The 18,814-nt window shown below is 45.3% G+C and overlaps 1 protein-coding gene across 12 annotated transcripts in view; it reads right to left on the reverse strand.

Annotated features, from left to right (window-relative positions):
• LOC118386835 (receptor-type tyrosine-protein phosphatase kappa) overlaps window positions 1-18,814 on the reverse strand; it is a 156,049-nt gene that overhangs the window by 31,149 nt on the left and 106,086 nt on the right. For all 12 annotated transcript variants that reach the window (XM_052523513.1, XM_052523512.1, XM_052523514.1 and 9 more), the window contains exons 8-10: window positions 7,188-7,490; window positions 5,002-5,111; window positions 638-839 (exon numbers count right to left, since the gene is read on the reverse strand). In XM_052523513.1, coding sequence (XP_052379473.1) covers window positions 638-839; window positions 5,002-5,111; window positions 7,188-7,490 — 615 coding nt within the window. The remainder of the gene's footprint in view (window positions 1-637; window positions 840-5,001; window positions 5,112-7,187; window positions 7,491-18,814) is intronic.

Here is an 18,814-nt window from a genome sequence, read left to right on the forward strand (position 1 = left end):
GTTGTCACCGGGCAGGCCAAAACTCCATCCTACCAAAACAGGCTGAAATTTCAGGGGGTCTTTTCAAACAGCTCTTACACTAAAAGGGCATTATCATAGTATTCACAATTTCACAGTATTATTCCAACCTCATTTGGAAATATATACAGAATGTACAAAACATTAAGAACCATGACATGGACTGACGAGGTGAAAGCTATGGCACCTTATTGATGTCACCACTTCAATCAGTGTAGATGAAGGGGAGGAGACAGCTTAGAGAAGGATTTTTAAGCCTTGAGATAATTGAGACATAGATTGTGTATGTGTGCCATTCAGAGGGTGAACGGGCAAGACAGAAGATTTAAGTGCCATTGAACGGGGTATGGTAGTAGGTGCCAGGTGCACCAGTTTGTGCCAAGAACAGCAGAGCTGCTGGGTTTTTCATGCTCAACTGTTTCTGTATCTGTAACTGTGTGTATCAAGAATGGTCCACCACCAAAAGGACATCCAGTCAACTCGACACAACTGTGGGAAGCATTGGAGTCAACATGGGCCAGCATCCCTGTGGAACGCTTTCAACACCTTGCAGAGTCCATGACCCCGACAAATTGAGGCTGTTCTGAGGGGAAAAAGGACGGGGGGGGGGTAAATGTACCAGAGATGTTGGTGGTGATGTTGAGTGTGGTTGGGGGCCCGAAGCCCTTGACGGTGCTGGCTCGTATGATGAACTGGTAGGTGGTGCCAGGGTGCAGCTGGTTGAAGACGTGGTGAGAAGTGTTCCAGGGCAGCGACACGATCAGAGGAGGCCGCAGTAACGGCACCGAGGGGTCAAAGGACCGAATACCATTGTAGCTGATCTGTCAGGGGAGGGAGAGGTGAGGGAAATACAATATTTACCTAATGAGCTGTCGAAAAAGTGTTCAAGCAAATGGTAATGAGGTTTCTGTTAAATTATGCCGTGCTGGAAACTTTTTTATCCGTCTTTAAGTAAGCGGAATGCACATACATAGCAAAGTACATAGCAAAGTTTTAAATAATGAAATTCGTTTTCAGTGATGTTTCTGCATTGTGTTTACAGCATGCATACAATCTCATAAACCTGGACTAAAATGTGTGATAAAGATTTTGATCATTTGACTTCCCATGTCATTACGTCGTACGTGTCATGTGACTTCCTATGTCATTATGTAGTAAGTGTCATGTTACATTCCCATGTATTATGTGGGCCAGTGTTCTCATACTCTCACAGCTTGATGACATTTGAGAATAAGGAAATGTTTCTTCCATACACCCCATTGCACACAAGCTATGAATCACTGTTGTTTTTACCTTAAATAATACAATACAGTTAATTATGGATCAGAACACCTTCTTTTCATACTGTATCGAAGCAGTACTCAAAAAAGTATTTTTCAACAGTAACATACAATGAGTTCCCCTTCGAACCCACTGTCCACTGTTTGAGTTACAGTATTTGCACCATAGTCCTGTATGAAAAAGTAGCAGGATGTTTCCAGAGGGACAGTAGAGGTTCTAAAACCTGTGAAACATGGTTTAGATATACAAACCACATGTGGATCCTGGACAGACCTGTCTACCCTCACACCCCCCCACTCTCTCCCTCCCCTCTCCTACCTCCCCCCTCCCTCCCTCCCTCCTCCCTCCCTCCCTCCCTCCCACATGTGGATACTGGACAGACCTGTCTACCTCACACCTCCACCCCCCCACTCTCTCCCTCCCCTCTCCTACCTCTCCCCCTCCCTCCCTCCCTCATGTGGAACCTGGACAGACCTGTCTACCCTCACACCTCCACCCCCAATCCCCCACTCTCTCCCTCCCTTCCCCACCTCTCTCCATACTCCCACCTCTCCCTCTCCTACCTCTCCCCCTCCCTCCCTCCCTCCCTCCCTCCCACATGTGGATCCTGGACAGACCTGTCTACCCTCACACCTCCACCCCCAATCCCCCCACTCTCTCCCTCCCTTCCCCACCTCTCTCCATACTCCCACCTCTCCCTCCCCTCCCTCTCTCCCTTGGCCACCCCCGTCACTCCCTTCCCCACCTCTCTCCTCTCCTCTCCCACCCCCGTCACTCCCTTCCCCACCCCGACCTCTCTCCATACCCCTACCTCTCCCGCCCCTGCCCTCCCTCCCTCCCCTCCTCCTTCGCATCGCGCCGACAGAAACAAACATCTTTCTGGTAAGAAGAGCGGCGGGGGCGTATGCCTCATGACTAACGAGACATGGTGTGATGAAAGAAACATACAGGAACTCAAATCCTTCTGTTCACCTGATTTAGAATTCCTCACAATCAAATGTAGACCGCATTATCTACCAAGAGAATTCTCTTCGATTATAATCACAGCCGTATATATCCCCCCCCCCCAAGCAGACACATCGATGGCTCTGAACAAACTTTATTTAACTCTTTGCAAACTGGAAACCATTTATCCGGAGGCTGCATTCATTGTAGCTGGGGATTTTAACAAAGCTAATCTGAAAACAAGACTCCCTAAATTTTATCAGCATATCGATTGCGCAACCAGGGGTGGTAAAACCTTGGATCATTGTTACTCTAACTTCCGCGACGCATATAAGGCCCTGCCCCGCCCCCCTTTTGGAAAAGCTGACCACGACTCCATTTTGTTGATCCCTGCCTACAGACAGAAACTTAAACAAGAGGCTCCCACGCTGAGGTCTGTCCAACGCTGGTCCGACCAAGCTGACTCCACACTCCAAGACTGCTTCCATCACGTGGACTGGGACATGTTTTGTATTGCGTCAGATAAAAATATTGACGAATACGCTGATTCGGTGTGCGAGTTCATTAGAACGTGCGTTGAAGATGTCGTTCCCATAGCAACGATTAAAACATTCCCTAACCAGAAACCGTGAATTGATGGCAGCATTCGCGTGAAACTGAAAGCGCGAACCACTGCTTTTAATCAGGGCAAGGTGTCTGGTAACATGACCGAATATAAACAATGCAGCTATTCCCTCCGCAAGGCTATTAAACAAGCTAAGCGTCAGTACAGAGACAAAGTAGAATCTCAATTCAACGGCTCAGACACAAGAGGCATGCGGCAGGGTCTACAGTCAATCACGGACTACAAGAAGAAACCCAGCCCAGTCACGGACCAGGATGTCTTGCTCCCAGGCAGACTAAATAACTTTTTGCCCGCTTTGAGGACAATACAGTGCCACTGACACGGCCTGCAACGAAAACATGCGGTCTCTCCTTCACTGCAGCCGAGGTGAGTAAGACATTTAAACGTGTTAACCCTCGCAAGGCTGCAGGCCCAGACGGCATCCCCAGCCGCGCCCTCAGAGCATGCGCAGACCAGCTGGCCGGTGTGTTTACGGACATATTCAATCAATCCCTATACCAGTCTGCTGTTCCCACATGCTTCAAGAGGGCCACCATTGTTCCTGTTCCCAAGAAAGCTAAGGTAACTGAGCTAAACGACTACCGCCCCGTAGCACTCACTTCCGTCATCATGAAGTGCTTTGAGAGACTAGTCAAGGACCATATCACCTCCACCCTACCTGACACCCTAGACCCACTCCAATTTGCTTACCGCCCAAATAGGTCCACAGACGACGCTGTTCATCGACTACAGCTCGGCATTCAACACCATAGTACCCTCCAAGCTGGTCATCAAGCTCGAGACCCTGGGTCTCGACCCCGCCCTGTGCAACAAGGGTGCGTTCTGAGCCCTCTCCTGTACTCCCTGTTCACCCACGACTGCGTGGCCACGCACGCCTCCAACTCAATCATCAAGTTTGCGGACGACACAACAGTGGTAGGCTTGATTACCAACAACGACGAGACGGCCTACAGGGAGGAGGTGAGGGCCCTCGGAGTGTGGTGTCAGGAAAATAACCTCACACTCAACGTCAACAAAACTAAGGAGATGATTGTGGACTTCAGGAAACAGCAGAGGGAACACCCCCCTATCCACATCGATGGAACAGTAGTGGAGAGGGTAGCAAGTTTTAAGTTCCTCGGCATACACATCACAGACAAACTGAATTGGTCCACTCACACTGACAGCGTCGAGAAGAAGGCGCAGCAGCGCCTCTTCAACCTCAGGAGGCTGAAGAAATTCGGCTTGTCACCAAAAGCACTCACAAACTTCTACAGATGCACAATCGAGAGCATCCTGGCGGGCTGCATCCTGGTACGGCAACTGCTCCGCCCTCAACCGTAAGGCTCTCCAGAGGGTAGTGAGGTCTGCACAACGCATCACCGGGGGCAAACTACCTGCCCTCCAGGACACCTACACCACCCGATGTTACAGGAAAGCCATAAAGATCATCAAGGACATCAACCAACCGAGCCACTGCCTGTTCACCCCGCTATCATCCAGAAGGCGAGGTCAGTACAGGTGCATCAAAGCTGGGACCGAGAGACTGAAAAACAGCTTCTATCTCAAGGCCATCAGACTGTTAAACAGCCACCACTAACATTGAGTGGCTGCTGCCAACACACTGTCATTGACACTGACCCAACTCCAGCCACTTTAATAATGGGAATTGATGGGAAATGATGTAAATATATCACTAGCCACTTTAAACAATGCTACCTTATATAATGTTACTTACCCTACATTATTCATCTCATATGCATACGTATATACTGTACTCTATATCATCGACTGCATCCTTATGTAATACATGTATCACTAGCCACTTTAACTATGCCACTTTGTTTACTTTGTCTACATACTCATCTCATATGTATATACTGTACTCGATACCATCTACTGTATGCTGCCCTGTACCATCACTCATTCATATATCCTTATGTACATATTCTTTATCCCCTTACACTGTGTATAAGACAGTAGTTTTGGAATTGTTAGTTAGATTACTTGTTGGTTATCACTGCATTGTTGGAACTAGAAGCACAAGCATTTCGCTACACTCGCATTAACATCTGCTAACCATGTGTATGTGACAAATAAAATTTGATGTGAAATTTGATTTGATTTGATTTCTGCCCATAATGCTTCATTACCTCATACTGGGTGATGATCCCATTGGGCTCCAGTGGTTCCTTCCAGTAGAGGAAGATCCGATCCTCAAACGGTGTGGCTTTCATGGACTGGCTGGGAACGGGGCCAGGCACTGCATTAGGACAGAAGACAGGAGGAGTAGGTCCGAGTGCAATCAAAGGAAGGCCACTGTGCTGTAATGAATCCTATTCTCACAGAGAGAGCCACTCCTGAGCCTCTGCGGCCGTAACAAGACCACTGATTGGATTTACTTACCGTAAAGCAACATGTTGAAAATGGCATAATAATGTAGAGCTCTGTGCTAGCACTGAATGGCAGACACTCGAATCCCTGGTGTTTTTTTTTTTTATTGAATTTTGATCATGTATTTACACGAGATGAGATCAAGGTGCAATGTCTTTTCAAGAGCATCCTCTCTCTCTGTCTGCATGTTTTATGATCAAATTAGTCTCCTTTAATTTGTAACTTTCACTATTAGAGTACATCCATCAGCAAGAGAACCCAGCATGCCAGACCACTGTGACATGAGTACTGATCAGTGGAAAACTAAATGTATTGACTAGAATCTCCAATCCAAAATGTTAATTTATTGGAACTCGCTACGAAGATACTTCCTAGTGTTTCGTCTAACATTTTAGCAGTACAATAGCTGAGATAGCAGGGCTGTCAATGGGTAACAGCAGTAGTCTAATATTCTGAGGACCTTCGTAATACATCCTGGATTGGTGAACACTACTGACTGACAGCCTCATCACTACTGATGAAACCTGGCAGTCCCATGGGTCTCTATGGCTGCCACAGGACTGGTCTGCCATGGGGCTGTGTCTGCCTGCATGCCTGTCTCCCTGGGCTGTGTTCTAGTCTAGTCAGACTGGGTCGGGGATGTCCAAAGCCCTCTCCTTCACAGCAGACAGACAGAGAGCAGTAGCGTGACCAGGTCACATGGTTGGGTGCTTGTCAGGCCTGTCTGTCTGAAGAGAGGAGCAGGGCCCGGGGGCGGCGCGCACGTGCGTGTCTGCTGTCTCCAGATCAGTGTTAGAGGAACTGTTTACGTGGGCCTCTCTTCTCCTCTCCCCCAAGTCAGACAAACTTAAATTTATCAAATCTGCTGGATGGATGTCACTGAGACATCAGCTTTTTACACGCAAAAAAACTACAAAATGCATGCATTCCTTTTTCCTGACTGATGCTACTGAAAATGGGCTTGGTTTGACATGTTAAAAACAATCAGACAGATTTCTCTTCTGCTGTTGGAATACCACTGAAAATGTATACACCCCAATCTATTAAAAAAATAAACAAATTGTAGAAATAGGTAATAACATGTTTTTATTTATTTCAATTTTTTTATTTAACCTTTATTGAACTGGGCAAGTCAGTTAAGAACAAAATCGTATTTAAATGACGGCCTAACCCGGCCAAACCCAGACGACGCTGGGCCAATTGTGCGCCACCCTATGGGACTCCCAATCACGGCCGGATGTGATACAGCCCGGATTTGAACCGGGGACTGTAGTGACGCCTCTTGCACAGAGATGCAGTACCTTAGACTGCTGCGCCACTCGGGAGCCTAGCAGGACCGGAATATAACCCCAAAAACAAATCTCTAGCTACATGCAGAATCAGGGAAAAGTTCAAATAAGTTCTGGTGGAACAATTACAGAGGGCTCAGTCATTTCTCTAACATTATCTCCTGAGCTTGTGCGAACGTGAAGTGAGATTTAAACAGGTCCTCTTCAAGGGACAACATGTCTGCCGGTAGCCACAGGATAGAGCTGGTCACCTGGCTGCATGATTATAATACTGAAGCGTTTAATGTGAGTTACAAAATCCGGGCTGCCACCAGTGCTGTTATCTCAGCCCTTGGTTAGCTACCCAGCTAGTGTCTATTCAGAGAGCAACAGTGAGAAAACGTGCCCTGCTTTGAAATGAGTAACTCAGCCCAGAGGTAGGAATCACAGGGGGGCAGCAAAGAGCATGAGTCAATTTCAACTGGTTACAAACAGAGCTAGATACATCTACCTATTCAAAATAAACGAGAATTATAGAGATAGAAAAACACGCGCAATGCGGGTGAGCTTGATTCGTTAACACTGACAAATAAGTGTGAATTCTACATCTGAAATCTGAGCAATAAAAAAAGCCTCCCTGTCTCCTGACACCTATCTGTTATGTAGAGTGCACATACCATCTTCATCTGTCTGGATGATGGTCTCGTCGCTCTCCTTGCGTCCCTCGGGGTTGGTGAGGATCATCTTGAGACTGACGTTGGTGTTGGGGGGCAGGTTGCCCACCACGTGGCGTGGGGCCTTGGGGTCCATGTCCAGGCAGTCGGCCTTGGTCTGATTGTTGGCGTTGTAGTAATGGTAGCAGATGGTGACGTTGAAGGTGTGGCAGCGGGTGATGTTGTAGCCCAGAGACTCCCAGTCCACAGCGATGAACCTGGCCTGGGTCTCGGCAATCTTCAGCTTCTTCGGGGTCCGCATCGGCTCTGGAGGAGAAAAAGAAACCCATGACTACAACTATGGCCAACATAAAATCACTGGAGAGACCCGTTTGTGTACAGTGATGATGTGACTGATGTGGGGACAACATATACTGCCACTAACATGTCTGCACAGAAGAATGTGCACGGTTAGCCAGCATTAACACATCAGTTCCACATGGATGCCCTGTGAAAGCGCGGTGTTGATGATGGTGCCTGACAACTGTCCTTCAGCAGCACGGCGGCCAGTCTACACAAAGCTCCACTTTTCTTCTCCTCATCCCCGGATCAGAACATATCCACAGACAAATAATGAGGCCGTTATGAGGATTAAATGTCCATGTGAGAGAAGGGGAGGGGGGGGGCTAATGAGCAACGTAAACTGTGTGGATTGTGTTGAGCCAGTGCTGGTGACCAGGAGGACACTCACACAGCCTCTTAAGGGCTTCTGAATTAGCCAATATATCACCCTGGGAGAAAGTCAATATAATCCAGCCCGCAATCCATCAAGCAATCGCGCCATGCTGGATACTAATGACTCTAATAGTCCAATTTACCTGCGCGATTAAGGCAATGATGCAAGTAGCACCTTTGTCTCACCGTGACTGTTTGCTATGTGGAGATGCAGGCAACACTGCAGCAACCAGCAAGTGCAGGACTTCAATAGGAGAATGACTTTAAACACTTTTAACACTGTATTTGTGTACTGTGCTGATTTCCTCATTTTACAATGCAGTGGTTTGGACTTTCTGTACATTCATATTTGGATTGTCACTATAGAGTATTAACATGTTAGGCTTTATATTCAAAACACTACGTATTTCCTGTCCGTGCATAAACATGAGTTAGGGGCCAGGTTTGAGGTTTAAGGGGCTTTCAATTTGTCCTTTATTGATGCGTTTCAGACACCGGCCTAGTCGTGGCTAAAGTGCAGGACCTGACATGTAGAGGTTGTGGGGGTTCAGTCTCAGCTAAGTCTTCCACCGCAGTGAGCCCTGGTGCCCCTTCCCACTCTGCAACACTCATTCATTGAGTAATGGGGTAAGGATTCTGCCATGGCCGGCCTGGGGGTGTACGTGTGCACCGTGCAGGCTCTTGGCGTGGCAGGCCATCCTCACACAAAAGCCTCTCTCTCTCAAATGTCCTCTGTGGAAACAGACCTGCCCTTATTCTGTGCAGTCTCATCTCTACGACCACTGCTCTGAGCCACAGAAAGAGAGATGGACAAAAAGGTTAGACGTTCTATGTATATGCATGTTAATAACATGTTCTTTTTAGGCCAAACTGACAAGAAGAGAAGAGGAGAAAGGTTAACTCGTGGTGCTAAATCACAGATTGTCCATTTTTAAAGGCTGGGCCCTCAGCTGGGTGTAATCACCTGCTCTTTGATGAGCGTCGCCCAGGAGAGTCCTTCCTTTCTAGCCTAATTAAAATGAAAAGCTCTGAATAAAGACTGGGGACTTGTTAACATGAATCTGAGATCGACTGTTGGCTCTGGGGGTTATTATGGATAAAGCTCTCTACAACTCCATACACTGTTAGCGAGATAGTGGGCCATCTCCAACATTCATCTACACCACTTGTCATTATTCGCACTCATTTGTTTGAGCCATTTATATTGATGTGGCGTATTGTCTCAAATCAATGGCATGGATGTTGGCGCTATAACTTGGGAAAAACTTGTCAATAGATACCAAAATGTAATTAAATCCCTCTTTTCCTCAGCGAAGAGTGTGTGTGGGGGGGCAAATGTTCACACTCTACCACCGTTAACCGCTGCCCTGCAGTGTTTCATTTGAAGTAGCGCCACTGGTGATTATGAAACGTTTGTCGTGACTTATTCAGTGGCGAGTGTTCCTGAGGGTGAGCAGTGCTCAGAGGGGAATTGGTCCAGGAGTGGCCACAGGTTGTCTGTAATAGAGCAGAAGCCGTCGCGAGCAACCTGTTGACCTCCTCTCTCTTCCCTTCACAGTACAGGCATTTATTAAACACCCAGAGAACCGGGAAACTTAAATTCAATTTCTCCCCTTTTTTTGCTTCCTGAGCCCGGCGACATGATAGTTCAATACGAGACCATTTCTGTGTAGAGCCAATGTACACTTAGTCAGAGATAATTGTGGAAATAAAAGCAAGGGAGAGAAAAGAATGAAGAGGAAAAAGAACACGAGGGTAGAGACACACATCTCCCATAGGTCCATTTTACCTATAACAAGTCATTATCTGGTTGTCACTCACTGGGAAACGCACACAAAATGCAGTTGAGCCAGTGACAGCATGCAATTTCTGCACATTTTCACATGGCACATTTATTTTTTTTCTTAAATCTCGACAGGTTCTTTGGAGGCACGTCATAAATGAATGGAACGAATAAGTCAGTGCATTTTCCCCCACATAATAATACTCTTTGTAAGTTTGGTCAAGGGCAAAATCATTTCAAAAGCTGATTTTCCTGACAATAGAGAGTGAGGTCAACAGTGACAAATAGCGAGAGAAAGAGCGAGAGAAGGCCATTCTAACAGAAGAATCTGAGAATTCAGCCATAATGACATGTTATGATCAGGGACACGTTTCATCTGCCAAGTGGAACACATGAAAAAGCCAGGGTAAAACTATTCCTATAATCTTTACCACACTTGATCCACTCCAGCATATGTGCACGACGTGAACTCAGTAACGGCCAAATGATTTAGGATCAGCCTGAAATGGGCCTTGACTGGGAGATAGAGGATAAAGTCAAAGCTATACATTATCAACCTATTAGTAAGTGCCCAACCCATATGATGACCCGAAATTCAGCTATTCAGTTTGGGGGCGAAAAGATAAAAGAGTAGACAAAATAAATGAAAGTACCAGGGACGAATAGAGTCGGATAGATTCCTGACATCCTCCATCATTTAAATGTCAACCAGGCAATAATAAGTTGGGATTAGAAATTAATTGCTTACGACTTCCAATGCCCCATCAACTTTCACCACATGCGTACACACAAAGAAGCAATAACATTTGCATAGCAGACAATTACCTGTCCCCCTCTCTCTCTCTTGCCCCCCCCCATTCCCCTTCTTCATTCTGTGTATTCTATCACCCAGGGCAATGATTAACAACGCGTGTACCCTTCAGAGCTGATCAATAGCCGTGAAGTCCTGCATTAACTTTACAGATTAGGCAAGCCCCCTATAATAAATTCCATCGATTCCGGCAGCCTCAGATGCTAAAATCCCAGAGTATTTTTCAAGCCTTAAATTAAAAGGAGATATACGGTCCTGGGAGAGGCAAGGTGCCAGAGCGATTAGGAAAGCGTGCCCACTTTCCTAACTCCCCTTTTTCAGGATGGATGCAGGCTGCAGCCCGGTGGCTCACCATACTAAACAGGACAGGGCCCTCCTTTGGCCCCTCAATTCAAACACACATTTCCCCTCTGACCCTCCTTGCACTAGGCTTCCTTTATCTACAGTGCAGTGGGTGGGTGAGGAGGGGTGAGGGAAAGAGGGGTCGGGGGGAGTCTGGAACGTGGCCATTTGGGATGAGGACACCGTGGCGTCGTCCCTGGATCTTTAATCAACCATTGATGTCGAAAACAAAACCCATTGTTCGTACCGCCCGCTCTTCGCGGCGAGCGACAATGTATTCTTTGTCTCCACGGCGTTCAGCAGAGAGAAAAAGTTACATTTGCATATACGGAGGTAAATATTTCTCTACAGAGTGCTTACATGATTCAAAGGCATGTCTGAAGCACCTGATTAAGTGCACAAGCAATCAATCATAATCAAATAAGCAGTCACCAGACTCCTTAATGGCAAAGAAACCACATTGAATATCCTGTATTGATTTCAGATCTTCCCTCCTTATTTTGCAGCTTGATTCCATTATTTGTTTGCTTATCCGATTAGCAAGGCCCATGATTGCATTATAAGAGAGTTTAAGAATCTGTCACCCGTTGGGCTAAATGACCAATGAGGACGCGTCATGGCATTGCTGACGTGCTGCTGGTCCAAACAAATTACACACAGGGGGCTGGGAATGTGACAGGACGGTCACTGTCCTTCCTGCTGAATGGCAATCAGTGACGCTGCCAACCAGGCTCCACGGACCATGATTGATGTTGATTGGATGGAAAGGCCTGTAGTAATGCACCAACGTTTGCTAGCTTGGCATAGCCGGACTAAGAGAATTTAAGACACTTTAGATTGTTGCTATGTGCATTTCTGCATGTAGTTGGTGTATACACGTCCAAGAAAGGTGATAAGTACTGTCAATCAAATCTCTAATTGTCGCACAACAGACACCAGGTGCCGGGAGAAAACCCCCTTTTAAATTATCGGATGCAAATTTATTTGAGTTGTTGAAAATTGCAAATATTGTTGTGAGTCTAGGAATGCACACCAAAGACGCTTCGCCTCCACGTGGATCCCACAACAGGTGCTGTCATTGTCGCACAGGAAAACAAAGCCCCCATTTCTCCTGTTTGTGGGCAGAACAGGGGGATTAGATCTTTAATTGCACCAGGAGTCTCCTGTTTGCTCACAGATTGCTTCTTCTCTACTTCCCAACTTTCTTAACGTCAATCACAGTCGCCCGGTCTTCCACACTGCTCCACCACTATCTCTCCCAGGCTCCACCGGCTTTCATATGAAATCGACAGCTAAACCTTTTGGAGCAGAACAGCTCCTTTATCTCCTAGAATGGCAATAATGTCAGCCAGGAAGGCGGCTGCGGGTTTGCACTGAGTTGCTCTGCAACATGTCTTGTCTGTCACTCTTTTATCATGACAAGAAAGGGAAAAAATTAATGAAACACCCCAAAAAGAATGTAATTGAGGATTAAGGCAGACAAATTGTAGCTTGTGTAAATCAAATGGAGTTGCTAAACTTTGTGGAAGGTTCTGCTCTTTGACCACCCTGGCAGAGACAGGGATCGCGGATGACCAGGCATAATGGGTGTTTTCCAGAAATGGTGTGATTTGATGGTCATGGTGACAGCATACGGGGATAGGGTCACTATGGGAAGGGGAAACAGCACAACAGGGTCTGGAGCAAACACACTTCAATTCCCCATAGGCCTTGCTGCCTGAGATTGCATGGTCAACAACAGGCCACTGTGACAAGCAGTGGGCCGTCAAGAATTGCACGAAGGACAGTATTTGTATTCCGACCTGACCCGCAAAAAAAGCCTGCATAGGATAAAGGGGCCCATTTCGAAGGACACAAGATTTCAATAGAGATTTTACACAGAATAAGACCTTCAGACTACACAAGCTATATGATTCCATAGTCAAGCAGGCTGACGCACTCTCCCCACCGTCACATGTGCAGCTATCGCCCCTTCTCAAGGAGACATGGGAGAACAAAGCCTAAGGACGGCCAGCAGAGGGAACAGAGCATTTGCAAGGAGACTTCCTCAACAAAGCAATCTGAGAGTCACTGTAATTGTGTTCACCCTATTGTGGTTGATCTTTTGCGCCTCCATTGTGATTTGTTTTCTATCTCTCAGACCGCAGACGCCTAGCAGAGTGTTTTCCACTTCTTAAACCTGAGAGACGTTTTAAAAGGAAGCGCAGTCATTTCTTTTTTAAATGAAGATCTGACAGCCACCATCAGGCACACACTATGTCTCTGGCCAGTCGGGAGGACAGCGAGACACTTCTATATGAATAAAATCCAGTGGAAACGCTCCATTACTAGTCTGTCCATCTCTCTGCTCTTGTGAGTCAATACAAAACAAGTGGGGTGAGTAATAGGAGGCATTTCACCTAATTGATTAGAATTGTCAGGTCAGGAAGCTAAATGCAATTTTGAAGTGGCGCTCGCCACTTGTCGGTGAAGCAGTTTCTTCACTCGTGGCGAGAGAGAGAGAGAGGGGGAAAGAGAGAGAGAGAGAGAGGTCTCATTGAGGAGCACTCCCTCTCTCTCGCTTTCTCTCCCTCTTTCTGGTCTTCTTGACATAACTGTGATAAGTAGAAGGATTGAAAATGGATAGCTAGTGGTGAAATCAACTTGGGTCTATGCTGGCCTTTGCAATAGAGGTATTAATAAGGGTGGCTGTTTTCTCCATTTACCTCTCCATTAGCCTGGGAACCATTTGGGTGGTCTCTGGGGGTGACCCAATTGATGTAGACCTTCCAATGGCGAGGCGGCGGCGAAATCAACAGCCAGCTGCCCACACATTTCCCATTATTCCTCTTCCCATCGAACCACCACAGAACATCCACTCTGCAATAAAGCTTGGCCAACATAGCTTTCCTACCACACATCACTTACATGGTTATGGGGAGAATGTAAATCCAATATCATTTATTTTTAATTGTGTTTTTAGCTGCTCCTGTAGGTCCCTATGGACCAGTGAATGTTGAGGCGAACACTGGGATGCACTAGACGCTAGGGCTGTCTAATGTGCTTTGCTCCATTAACCTCTGCTGGCTAAGACATTGTATCTAGCTAATGGCGTGTACATTACTTAACGGGTAGAAATATACAGACCCCCCCCCAAAAAACATCAATATCAACCCGGGGGAGAGGAGAAAGGGAAACTGCAAACTCTTTAGAGGATAAAGGTTTATCACACTTTTCTCACTGGCTGAAGAACGAACATCTAAAAGATCTAGCGGCAGCTTGCCACGCAGAGCCAGTGTATGTGTGTGTGTGTGTGTGTGTGTGTGTGTGTGTGTGTGTGTGTGTGTGTGTGTGTGTGTGTGTGTGTGTGTGTGTGTGTGTGTGTGTGTGTGTGTGTGTGTGTGCATGTACAGTGCCTTCAGAAACTATTCATAGCCCCTGACTTATTCCACATTTGGTTGTTTTACAGCCTGAATTCAAAATGGATTTAAATACATTTTTCCAAAATCACACCCATCTACACACAATACCCCATAATGGACAAAGTGAAAACACGTTTTTAGACATTTTTGCAAATACAGAAATCTCTCATTTACATAAGTATTCACACCCCTAGAATCACCTTTGGCAGCGATTACCGCTATGAGTCTTTCTGGGTAAGTATCTAAGAGCTTTACACGCCTGGATTGTACAATATTATTCTTTAAAACATTCTTCAAGTACTGTGAAGTTGGTGTTGATCATTGCTAGAAAGCCATTTTCAAGTCTTGCTGTAGACTTTCAAGCCAATTTAAGGCAAAACAGTAAAAAGGCCACTCAGGAACATTCAATGCCAACTTGGTAAGCAACTTCAGTGTATATTTGGACTTGTGTTTAAGGTTAGTGTTCTGCTGAAAGGTGAATTTGTCTCCCAGTGTCTGTCGGAAAGCAGACTGAACCAGGGTTTCCTCTAGGATTTTACCTGTGCTCACCGCTATTCTGTTTCTTTTTATCGTAAAAAAAAAACCCTAGTCGTTGCCGATGACAAGAATACTCATAACATGATGTAGCCACCGTGCCTGTAAATATGAAGATTGGTATTCAGTGATGTGTTATGTTGGATTTGCCCTCAAAGATAACACTTTGTGTTCAGGATATGCTCAAAGGAATATTCAGTGTCTTTTTTTTGTTTTACCATCTACAAATAGGTGCCCTTCTTTGTGGGGCGTTGGAAAACCTCCCTGGTCTTTGTGGTTGAGTCTGTGTTTGAAATTCACTGCCCGACTGAGGGACTTTACAGATCATTTTATGTGTGCAGTACAGAGGCGAGGTAGTCTTTCAAAAATCATGTTAAACACTATTATTGCACACAGTGAGTCCATCCAACTTTTTATGTGATTTGTTCTTGCCACAACAAAGGGACTAAATACTTATTGACTGAAGACATTTCAGCTTTTCAGATTTAATTCTTTAAAAAAAAATGGTTTTATCTAAAAACATAATTCCACTTTGACATTATGGGGTATTGTGTGTAGGCCAGTGACATTTTAAATCCATTTTAAATTCAGGCTGTAACACAACAAAATGTGGAAAAAGTCAAGGGGTGTGAATACTTTCTGAAGGCACTGTATGCCTGCGTGTGTATGTTAACAGGTATTGGGGGCAAAGTGTTACAAAGTAACGTGTTCATACCCAGACTACTATTTTGTGATAACGAGTAACCTAACGCATTACTTTTTACTTTACTTTTACAATATTATTTCATATTTTACTTTGTTGGTGCAAACAAACAACGAAAATCCCTCCCCCTAAGCTACGTTCACCATGGTTCCTGTTTCTGCATGAATGTTGTGGCGGGTAGCTGGCATGGTAGCTGTTAGCTTGATAGCTAGCGAGATGGCAGAAATAATAGCCTTTATCGTGGAAGTATTCATATTACTTTGGTAGAAGTATTTGTTAGAATTGGTAGAAGAAAAGGACAGATGCTACCTCTTAAATCTTGACTGACGCTACTGGCAGGATTCAAACACAGGACCATCGGGTGAAGGCGAGAGCACTATTTATTTATTTGGTAATAAAGTAAACAACGTAGCTAGGTGACCAAGTTAGGCTCAGTTGATAAGAATGGACATTTCTCCAGCTCCATCTTCTCCGTAAACATAAATGAAAGGACACTACAATTACACATTGTGATCATGTGATTTTACATAGAATATCTCTGCCCAGTTCGTATCTGTGGGTTAAATAGATTGGCTGCCAATTGTCCATGTTGGTTTTTATAGATGTAATAACTTATGTGTAAATACAGTAATTCAACTAAATCTTTTATTTTGAGTATTGTAAAGGAGATATTGCGTCTGTCATTATTCCTTGAGTTGGTATAGCCCAGAGTTATAGATTAGGCTATGGATGGTAGGCTTATTCAAGCCATTCAAAGATCGTGTGCGCCCTGTACTGGGCATAAGAAGGAATGACCAAGGCATCTTCAGAGGGTTTTCTGTTTTCAGCAAAATGCAAAAGTAATGTAACAAGTTACTTTCCAAAGTAAGTAATGGTGCATATTTCTTTTTTTACATTGACATTTTAGTAATTTAGCAGACACTCTAATCCAGAGCGATTTATAGGAGCAATTACAGTTAAATGCCTTGCTCAAGATTTTTTACCTACTGGGTTCTGGGATTCAAACCAGCAACCTTTTGGCTACAGGCCCAACGCTGTTAACCGCTAGGCTAATATCTCACATAGCAAAGACAGTTTCGTTCACAAAGCTAGGTATGCTCAGGTTTGAACTCCTCCAAGTTGCTCAGTCTGTCTGTACCTGAGGCTAAATATAAACTCTTGAGTTCTCGTTCCTCCTCAACCTGAAACAACTGTCATCCACTCCGCTTAGTACACAAATACTGCTCCAAGATGTCTGATGTCATAGCAGGTACACCGTAAACACCTGAAAACCAGTTACAGCTGCCAAATGAGCTTGGCTTCACTGATGAATTCATAATGGGAGCTGCCATCTGTTAATTACCCAACTGAAATTAGCCAATCATTTAGACCCCTCTTTCCCAGACATAATAGGAAATGTATTCATTTGCATGAGTTTAAAACACCCTATCAAACCAGTGCTGTTTGTTTTCACAGTCTCTTTAGAAGTCGGAGGCATTGAAACTCAAACCATCATTTACACTCTTGGTTCTTTGCTCTCAAATGTATTTGCTCTTATTTACTCTCTAAAGTGCCTAGCGGTGCACTACAGGAAGTCGGAGCAGTTGGAAAATATTTAACCATCTTCACATTACTGCCTGGCATCTCTATCTGAATATATCCATTAAAATATTAACCACAGAAAAAAATGAAAATAAATGAAGGCTGAGAGTGTGAAGGGGTGTGTGCATGTGGGTGGCTAGGGCCATCTACTTTAAGTGGTGTCTGTCTTCCCGGTAGCCTACTCGGTGTGTGAACTGCATCTGATTGTTGACACATCAACCAGGATTAAGGGGCAGGACAATTTGTGACTGTTGTTGTTTTGGTAATCAGTGGCTGTATTGGAGGGGGAGTGGTTTCTCCTCTCCTAGGCAATCAGCAATTAGTACCGGGAGGTGTGCTCTTCACCTCTGCTAGGCAATTAGCAATTAGTGATAGTACTTCAGTCTCCCCTGTTTTCTCAGCGGCAGCTGTAAGCTGTGGTCGTATCAGCGGCGGTGTCATCGCCAAAACGAACTTCTGCCGAGCTGTTCAATGAAGGAAAGAGAGGAAGGCTCCACAACACTCTCTGACTTGAGTATTTTACCCAGTTATTTTTGTTCAGAACTGCCAGTCTGGGGTCAAGAATGCAGAGTTAATCACAGCCTATGCTGCCCTTCAGTCCCTAGGGTTTTTGGCCCTGACATTAATCACCCAAGAGAACACTGCTCCCCCAGCTGCGCTCTCTTCCTCGGACTACGTTTTCACTCATAGTCCGAAAGCATCTGGTCGTCGGGGCACTGGGCTAACAATTTCTCCATCGCTCACGTGTCCATCTCATTTGAATTTGATGCTGTCACTTTTCCGCTCAAGGTTAACATTGTTGTCATCTATCACCCACCAGGTGCCCTTAGATAGTATCTCAATGAGCTTGACACCTTGATAAGCTTATTTCCTGAAGATGGCTCTTGGCTCATCACACTGGGCGACTTCAACCTCCTGACGTCTGCCTTTGATTAATTTATTTTCACCTTTCTTCCCTTCCTTACCTCTTGACCTCATCTTTTCCAGTCCACTCCTACTCACAATGCAGGCAATACGCTTGACCTCATTACTAGAGGCTACTTTCTTCCTCTTAATCTCTCCTTCAACCCTAACCAGATGGTCATGGCCCGTTGCAATCTTTGCTGTTTCTCTCCCACTACTCTCTCCTATCCTAACATCGCTCCTTTTCCTTCCTGCCTCTTCGGCCCTACTCTCCTCCCTTTCCGCATCCTATGACACACTGTCCCTGGCTGGCTCGGCCCTCCCTTCCTGCTGAGTGACTCACCGCAAACTAACAGAACAGAACTGTGTTCTGATGAGAAAATGGAAGCACTCATCATTTCACTCCCTCTACCTTCTCTTCCTCTGTATTATATATGCCATTTTAGCAGACGCTTTTATCCAAAGCGACTTACAGTCATGTGTGCATACATTCTACGTATGGGTGGTCCCGGGGATCGAACCCACTACCCTGGCGTTACAAGCGCCATGCTCTACCAACTGAGCTACAGAAGGACCACAAGTATTAACTGCTTAACTTCTTGCAACTAGGGGGCAGTATTTTCATTTTTGGAAAAATAACGTTCCCAAAGTAAACGGGCTATTTTGTCAGGACAAGATGCTAGAATATGCATATAATTGACAGCTTAGGATAGAAAACACTAAAGTTTCCAAAACTGTAAAAATATTGTCTGAGTATGACAGAACTGATATTGCAGACGAAAGCCTGAGAAAAATCCAATCCGGAAGTGACTCATGTTTTGAAAGCTCTGAAGCTCTGCGTTCCGATGTGTCCCTATT

Source organism: Oncorhynchus keta, chromosome 8 (assembly GCF_023373465.1).
Source record: "Oncorhynchus keta strain PuntledgeMale-10-30-2019 chromosome 8, Oket_V2, whole genome shotgun sequence".
Taxonomy (NCBI): domain Eukaryota; kingdom Metazoa; phylum Chordata; class Actinopteri; order Salmoniformes; family Salmonidae; genus Oncorhynchus; species Oncorhynchus keta.